The sequence below is a fragment of the Eucalyptus grandis genome, chromosome 8, assembly GCF_016545825.1.
Source record: "Eucalyptus grandis isolate ANBG69807.140 chromosome 8, ASM1654582v1, whole genome shotgun sequence".
NCBI lineage: Eukaryota > Viridiplantae > Streptophyta > Magnoliopsida > Myrtales > Myrtaceae > Eucalyptus > Eucalyptus grandis.
Window position 1 is genome coordinate 14,749,750 of NC_052619.1, and position 9,306 is coordinate 14,759,055.

At 37.9% G+C, this 9,306-nt stretch overlaps 1 protein-coding gene across 1 annotated transcript; it reads right to left on the reverse strand.

The window, feature by feature from the left end:
* Positions 1–5,018: 5,018 nt before the first annotated feature.
* Positions 5,019–7,654, reverse strand: LOC120287001. Its single transcript, XM_039299629.1, has 5 exons — positions 6,563–7,654; positions 5,636–6,469; positions 5,395–5,472; positions 5,190–5,306; positions 5,019–5,105 (listed from the first exon to the last, which is right to left on the reverse strand). The coding sequence occupies exons 1-5, from the start codon at positions 7,652–7,654 to the stop codon at positions 5,019–5,021; spliced, it is 2,208 nt and encodes a 735-aa protein (XP_039155563.1).
* Between the last annotated feature and the right edge of the window lie 1,652 nt (positions 7,655–9,306).

The window sequence follows — 9,306 nt, forward strand, 5'->3', positions numbered from 1 at the left end:
TTAAAACATTCATTCTCAACTCCAACCTGCAAGACAAGGGTTAGCAATCACTACTCCTCTTATATCTCCCAATCTGCAAGAACATTTAACACCTAAATGTTAGGGACATACTTGTGATCCTCACTGCCAAACAAGAATATTTTTTCAAAAATAAAATTGGCCTAAGTCCACTAAGAGTTTCAACTCAAGTCCCCAACAGAGTCGCCAAGCTGTCGCGATCAAATATTCAGGTGAACCATCTAGGATTTGGCTAATGGATTGCTAAGCCTAAACTTAGCTTAGGCTCTCCTAAGCTCATACCAATTTGTGACTTAGGTTCAAGTTATTAACATGCAATTGATTTTTAACTAGGAGTCGCCACTAATCTATTTTTGGTGGGTCGATTAGAAACCCAAGTAAAGTAACGGGAGATTTACTTTACTCCTACGAACCAGAGATTTATAAGTTTAGGGACTTGGTTACACTATATTTCTCTAACGCCCTTTCGGTACCTATGATATTTTTACTAAAACTTAGACCCTCCTCCATTAGTGGTACTCGTTATTGGCGTGAGTCTTGTTTCTTAATTCCAAATTTAGGTGTCAATAATTTTCATGGTCGATATCATGTGAAATGTGCACAATTGCATGTGATGTGTTTTTTTCAAAGATGTTCATATAATGATGTCTGTAACTCTCAGGATTTGTACTTATACAATTTCAAGATACACAATACTCACATGATGCTAATTGTATACATTGCTTATTTTTAGTCACATTTTTTTGTAAAAGATAGCTTTGTTACAATTGAGGTTCTTACTGGATCAAATTTTTAAGAAATGGAAATGTTAATCACCCCTTTAATGTATAAGCATTTTTGGGTTAAGCACATTAGGAGTGTTAGAACTTTCATACTGCACTCACTTGTGCCACAAATTTGAAAAATCGATTACTTAAGTGCCATCAGCAATCTGCCTCACTGGAAATCCAACATGGATGCTAGTCGTCCTATATGGGCATCGCCAGTGCTAATGTAAACAATTAATACAAATTCAAAATAAAACTAAAAAAACCACGTTGAAATGGAAAATTAATAAAAATATCCACATAGGAGGATGTACTGGAAATGATACTCAAATAATCGATTTTACTTTAATGTGGCACTTAAGTAAATGGAAAAAAAAAGTTAAGGTATTCACTCCCTCTATACTTATCTCATTAAACAATTATGTTGCCACAAAACTTATTGAGGTATTGCCAACCTATATTAGGGAACTTGTTCCCCCAAGGGCATGTATCGTTGGTGAAGTCCTCACAACATATGAACTATGTGAGGCGCCTTGAAGCACAATTCCTATTAAGTGATGAGTAGAGTCTTTTGTAGACAACTTAAATACATGGTAGAGTATTGTAAGAGGTAGAGTGGCTTCGCTATTATGATCCACTGAAATTCAGCCACTGTTGCCTCGATTTGTCCCTTCCCCCAAATCCTAACTCCACAACCAACAAATTCCTATTCCCCAAACTAAACTCAAGGGTCATCATCCATAAGAAGCCACCAAGTTCTCAGTTCCAAGCATTCAGCATTTACATACGATCAACCAAAACATGTATACGATAAAAGTGATCTTAACAATATCATGTTAGTATTTCCTAGTACTATGTACTGAAGCAACTCGAGAGCACCTATGACACCGAATGATATCCAACTTTCATTTCATGCGCTTTATATATATATATATATATATATTTAATAATGAATAATCCTCAGGAACTTGTTAAGTGAAAATAGATAAAAGAAAAGCTTGTCATTTACCTTATATTAGGCTGGTGATTTGTTATAAAATGTCTCAAATTTGAGTTTGCTTGATAAAATCCGGCCCAAATAAAATGTTTCTTGATCGTGGAAATTGCAAAGAAAGGAAGGTGGGCACATTATTTCTTTACTGGAATCGGTCGACCCATAGAAGATAGAAGAAGAGGAGAGTAGATCTGTGTCAGAGGTGGGAGAGGAAGGTGCAAGATGTTGACCGAATCTCACTTTAATTTGCTTCCTTCTCCGGTACGTACGTGTAGCTTATCTTCAAGGATTTGGTGCACTTCTCTTCTCAAGACTGTTATTTAAATCTCTGTTTTTCGTGTATTATGCTTTCGCATATATATATTTATTGCAAGTAACAGCGCAATAAAGCCTTGAAGCGTCGTGCGTCGTTTTAATTTATATGCAAGATGTTGGTTGACCGTCGTCATGCGTCGGTCGAGCCATAAAAGAAGAGGGGAGTAGATCTGTGTCAGAGGAGGGAGAGGAAAGTGCAAGATGTTGACCGAATCTCACTTTAATTTGCTTCCTTCTCCGGTACGTACGTGTAGCTTTTTTTTTTTTTTGGGTCGAAACGTGCGTCTGCGTGTAGCTTATCTTCAAGGATTTGGTGCGCTTCTCTTCTCCAGGCTGTTATTATTATTATTATTTTTTGGTCTTTATGTACCGAATTCTTTGGTCTTTTCTCCAGGCTGTTATTTAAATCTCTGTTTTTCGTGTATTATGCTTGCGCATATATATATGGGAAAATGTCATAAATAGTCCCTGCACTTTTATTTGATGTTCAATTTCGTCCCCAGACTTTCGATTGGCTCAATTTAGTCCCTGAACTATCAACAAATGTCCGATCTAGTCCTTCCGTTTGTTTAAACCGTTAAGTGATGACGTGGAGCGTTAATTGATGACATGGAGCTGAGTTAGATTATTAAAATTATAAGTCAATATATATTTTTAAAAAGAAAAATAAATTAGGGCTTTTTTGTTTTTGGTCGATAAATTAGGGCTTCAAAAGCCCTCTTTTTCAAAGGTACCAGATACGAGCAAAATCACAAAAGCTTTTAGTGTTGGAATCTAGCGACACCGAACAGATCGAAGAAGAGAGAAATCAAACCTGTACAGTGCAAACCACCGAAGAATGGGTTCCACGAAGCTCAACATCAACGGATCCATCCTTGAGGGAGAATCGGAAGGAAACACCGCCGACATACATCGTGATTCCGCAGGGGAATTCGGCCGCGAGGTTTGCAAAATCGATCTGCGTGTCCTCAACTGAGTACATCGAAGCCCTAGCCCTCAAAGAAGCCTTCTCTCTCATGGCGACACAATTGTATTGGAAGAGATGAACTGATTCGAGGGGGGAAGTATAAAGCATAGCTTATCCATTTTTTATTTAATTTCTTTTGGTCGAAATAGCTTATCCGTTTGCGATCCTCTTTTTCACATCGACGATTCTTCTTCCTTCCCAACATCAGACTTCTCAAAATTCTTGGATTGAGACTGGAGCGAAGATGGTTGGGTTGAGGTTGACGCTGGCGACGGCTCGGATCTTGGGGTCTTCGTGGGCGCACCATCCCTCATGCAGGTGAAACTTCGAATTTGCTCAATCAGAATTCAAAAAGTGAAGAACCGTGAGAGCATTGCAATTGAAAACTTTGAAGAGCTCGTGTTTCGTCTACCTTGAACGTGGATGACCCAGGAATTGACCAATGGGATATTGCTCATAATTCAGGAATTGAAGGACTTGCTTCCTAGAAGCAGATAAATTGGTTTATCTTTTGAGTCGACTTTGACATTTTTACGTTTGTATACTGATTACACCAAATCCTCCCCGAAGCAAAATTTCAGAACCAAAAAAGTAAGAAGACGTGCAACAATTGAAGAAAGAAAGAGAGGGGGCTTAGGTTGGACATCCGTGTAGTTCAATGAACTGACACTGAGCACTCATTGAAGGAGAAGGAACAGAGGGGGCTTGACCATACTACTGTCAAGGAGCAAAAGCAGATGATTTTTGAATTTAATCCATAATTCTTCCCTCCATCAACTTCTATGTGGTCTCGAGCTGTTAACAGCAGACATATAGTGAAGGAGGAGAAATTAGCAAATAGCAATAGGCCTGGTGATCATGATTGGTTGCAATAAAAAGTTGTTTTCTGAGGAACGACAATGTTAAATTCATTCACTGCTGGTGTTTGCAATGAAAAGTGATGTTCTTACAATGAAAATTCATTGAAGTTGTTATGACAGAATTTTCATTTCTGCCTCTGTATAAGATTGGCTTGTTATTGTTGACAAAGCCTTACCATAATGGTCATGAATTCACCTGCAAAAGTTGAAAGATGGAATTGATAAACATGCATATGGCTATCAAACCATTTGAGAATGGAGATGCTGATTGAAATTACCTTTATTTAGATCTCTTTTTCATAAACCTTCATTGAGACATGTTTCGCTAAAGTAGCAATCAATGAAACACTTTTTTATAGGATAATATATTCTACTCAAGTAAAACACCTAAATGAGCTTGCAGGCATAAATTTCAAGATGCAGCAACCGGGTGTTGCAAAAAATACGAAGAATAAACTAAATGATTTCAAGTTTTCAAACCCATCGCCACTGCATTAGGTGTTCGCACTCAGATTTGCATGCCGGCCGCAAAAAATTAAGTTTCACCGTTGCACTTTCCTCGTCGATGTGGCCACCTGTTACCATTTAGACTTGATATCTACCAAAAAGCATGCTTGATTGAAAGAACTAGTAGAACTCCTCATAGCAGAGTTGGTTGTCAAGTGTGTAAGCTGCAACGAAAAGCAGAGCAAATAAAAAATTAACTGGAACGTGTGAAAAGATAATGCATATAGATAGAAGAACAATAGTCTCTGCTCCTTGGGGATTCTTGAAGGTAACATACGCAACTTGAGAATGCTCATTGCCACACATTAGACAAAAATAAGGCCAACAGCATTTCTTTTCATATATTAAATGTACTATAAAAAAACAACCCAGAATGCTTGTTCTCTTAACAACATTGCCACATCTTAAACGCTTCCTAAATTACCAAAAAAAAAAAAAAAAATATCTCTTGGTCTTAAATTCAAGAGTATCATATCAACAAAAAGTACTACAACATGTCCCATTTCTAACTCTTCAAACAACTACTTCTGGTCAATTTGCCTCTTTCTTGGAGATCTTATTGATCCAACACTTCAAGTATTGTTCAAATGCTACTCAGCTTGTTTCCTTTCTTCTTGCTTCTTTTTCATGATGTTTGCCTTTTGCTGCTGGACTTTCATGATGTTTGCCTTTTGCCGCTGGACAAAAGAAATGCATCAATCAATCAAATAATCAAATGTCAAATCTTTACATAACAATAGTTTTCTATTATAAAGTTATACCTCTAGTCCTGTTATAGTGATAAATTTGTGCGATGTGCTCTCCACCTTCTTCACATTGACCACATCATGGTCAGTATTTCTTAGTATAGGAATGGATTGACTACCTTCCAGTTCAGGCTGTTAAGAAGATCATCTCTCAATTCAAAATGACAAATGAAATTATTCGAGCACATAGTCACTTACTTAAAAGTAAGGTCAAGAGCACCTCTCGAGTGGTGGCATTGTTATGATGCATCTTTGTAACAAGTGAGTTGGCTTCTCTTTGTCCCAGTATTTCTTCATCCTGTCCATTAAGAAAATGAAGTAAAAAAATATTGACACAAACAGAGACTAAAGACAGAGTAAATAAACCTTACATTTTGCTTTTGTTTCAATGGACAAGTTCTTGAGTTGTGGCCTCGTTTGAAGCACAAATGGCATGTGAGTTTTCTACCTTGTCTTGACACTTTGAACCCATTTCTAGATTCTCCTTCCTCTCTTATCCTTTTCCGTTTAGGCCTACCAGGCATAACTCGAGGCATTGGTGCCACTAAAGGTTCTTTATCACTAGAAGGCCAAAGGTTATCACCATTCATTGCTTCCAAGTAGTGACTATATGTCTTTAAATATCTATCCTTCTTGTACCAGTGAGCGACAAAAGTTTCTATCTCCTCCCCTTTGAATAGAATGACACAAATTGCATGAGGGCATGGAATGCCACTCAAGTCCCACGCCCTGCAAGAACATGAGTTGTTTCTTATGTCCACTACAAATTTGTCATTCTTATGGCGCACTTCAAATCCATCTTCTCCATTCCAAAGCACATGACAAAAGGCACTTTCCTTTTTATTGCCTTCTATTTTTTCTAATATCCTAGGTGCAATGTCTCTTTTCCATCTTTGACATGCACCTCTTTTCTCATGCATTCTTGTGATAATCTTTTCTCTAATATCCTCAAGCATGGATATGATAGACATGTGTCTAGCTTCCAATATCGATCCATTAAATGCTTCTGACAAGTTATTATCCACAATATCTGACTTGCATATAGTTTCAAAGAAAGCCTTGCACCAATATTTTGGAGCAATCCTCATCAAGTCAGCTTTTCCCGTCTTACTCATCTTACCCAATTCTTCAAGATGCTTTTCAAATTGAGGAATTGTAGTTGACTTTGCACACATCCAGAATTGCTTGCGACAATTGTTACCCCCATTCTTCTTACGCCAATTCGCATAGATATGTCTTGCACATCGTCGGTGCTCAGCCAATGACATCTCCTCCTCGAGTACTTGCACAAGCCCCTACAATGAATCCATGATATTATCATTTATATAATGAATTTACAATATGTCACACATGAAAACTACAAAATGAAGGAAGAGTAATAACATTACCTTCTGTTGATCTGAGATCACTGTGTATCCCACACCGTCATTTGTGCCAAGGTCATACTTCAAGGCCTCTACAAACCAGCCCCATGAATCCTTATTCTCGACCTCCACAATAGCCCATGCGATAGGGTACATTTGATTATTTGCATCCCTCCCAACGGCAGTCAATAACTCGCCCTTTAACATTCCTTTTAAGAAACATCCATCCAACCCTATCAAAGGTCTGCAACCTTTAAGGAATCCATTTCTTACGGCATCAAAGCAAACATAAATTCGTTGGAAGATGGGTCTTGAATTTGGGGATTCTCTTAGAAACTTTACCTTCACGGTATTTCGGGGATTTCTATGAAGAATTTCTTCACAATAATTCCACAACCTGCTGAACTCATAGGAATACGTCCCATTTAGTCTTGCGATTACCTTTTCCTTAGTCCTTCTACATTGGCTGATAGTAACATCTAAGCTCATTTGCTCTCGTACAATTCTCTTGAACTCCTGCAATTTCATTGAAGGAGCTGCTCTCCACAAACTTAGATAATGCTTGGCCATGTATGTAGATGTGAACCTCCTCACTTGGAAAGACCAAGAGCACGTGTGTTCATCCCTGAAATTTTTCACTAGAAACAAGCCGGTCTTGTTATCTCTAGCCGCATAAATTAACCAATCACAATTTTTAGCCTTACATTTTGCCCTTACGCGCACCTTGTCATTCTTGATCAAATCAATATTAACTCTTCTGGTAGATGCATATTTATTGATAGCTTCCTTAAATTGCTTAGGGCCATCAAACACCATATTTAGTGCAAAGTGAGGAATTTCTGTGGTTTCATCATATTGCACACGTGTGCTCTTCCTTCTAACAGCCTCTTCTACCTCTAGTTCTTCCTCATCACTTGTGACAAAGCTCCAATTAGAGTCACTTGAGTCAAAACCTTCAGTCTCAAGCTCAACGTTATCTTCACAATGGACTGCTATAGCCTTTTTCCTCCTCCTTTTTTGTTCTACTTCTACATTTATTTCACTAGGTATCTCTACCAACCTAGCAACACCATATGCATTCTCTCCCTTAAAAGTTCTAATTTTTCCCCTAGCCATTTGAAGTTATTCTTCTTCATTGTCAGATAACCATGGCACCTCAACAAGCTCATCATCATCTTCAATAAGCATTGCAACTCCCTCATCTTCTTCTACGTTCATTAATCCCTTGGCTAACCCATCACCAATGTCAACACTCATGTCTTTGCCATGTTCAATAAATATCTCACATGTACCGACAAAATTTTCCCAAAATCCTATCATTTCCTGTACTGAAGTGTCATCTTCAATTACTCTAAAACCATTCTCAAAATTCTTTCCCGGCATTAAGTAGTGGAGTTTCTCAATATTAGAGTAACCCATATCTTGTACCAAGTGCAAAATCTCAAAGTAACTTAATTTGTCTGGATCATAAAGCCATTCACTGCTATAACCATCAACATACTCTATTATTTTATCACGAATAAACCTACCCCCAACGCATAGAGTAAATCGGAACGTCTCATCAGCCATGTAAATCTGCAAAAATTACGCATAAAAATCATCTAAACTAAAAAAGGAAAAGGACACCAATCAAAATATTTCTATTGTTTATACAATAAGAATAAACAAACATCGAAAGTATAATCTAAAGACAACAAAACAAAGACAAATGGGGTCACGTCTAAAAATCCATGAAAAAGCTACAACCTAAAACTATGGCAAGTTGGGACCACTGCAAATTGCATAAAAGTGGTCCCATATAGCGGTCCCAACTGTTATGTTTCTATTGTTTAATAAAGCAAAACTTGTCGTGCATTCAATATTGTTTCAATACTCTTATAGGGCATTGCATAACACAACATGCTCAAATAACCACGCATTATTCAAGTCAGATAAACCGTGCATTATCATCTTCGAGAAAGCCTTGATTAACCCATCCTTGAAGAAAGCCCTAATTAACCGTAAATAACAGACATGGAGGAGCCATCAGGATACATCGTTCTTGTAAAACCCCCTCACGTATAGACTCGAGTCTTCATTGGAAGCATTATGCTCGAGACAACACTCCGGGCAAAAGGAACTTCTCTTGTGCGACAAGATAGAGTCGTTGTTCAACACAAGTTGAACCCTAAACCTACGTGTATGCCCTAAAAAAAATCGATGATACTTGCTTCTAGTGGACTATAACCCTTACCTCCTCTTCCTCCTCCTTCGTGTCTTGATCTTCTTCTTTGTGTCTTGATACAGATTGTGGGACCAGCTGCAGAGGAAAAAACCAATCGCAAAAGCAGAGAGAGAAGCGCTTCTGTGTTTCTTTTTCTTGGACGCTGATTTTCTTGTTTTAATGGTAATCGCAAAAGCAAAGAGAGAAGCGCTTCTGTGTTTCTTTTTTTTGGACGCTGATTTTTCTTGTTTTTATGGTAATTCCCATGTGGATTTTCCACATGTTATTTCGATTTTATACTTAAGAGACTAAAAGCCACGTAAGCTAATTCCGTTAACTTTAACTAACGGAAGGATGAAATTTGTCAATTTTTAAATCATCAGGGACTAGATCGAGACATTTATTGATAGTTTAGGGACTAAATTGAGCCAATCGAAAGTTCAGGGACGAGATTGCACATTAAGTAGAAGTCCAGGGACCATTCGTGACATTTTCCCTATATATATTGCAAGTAACAGCGCAATAAAGCCTTGAAGCGTCGTGCGTTGTTTTCTGCGCCAGTGCC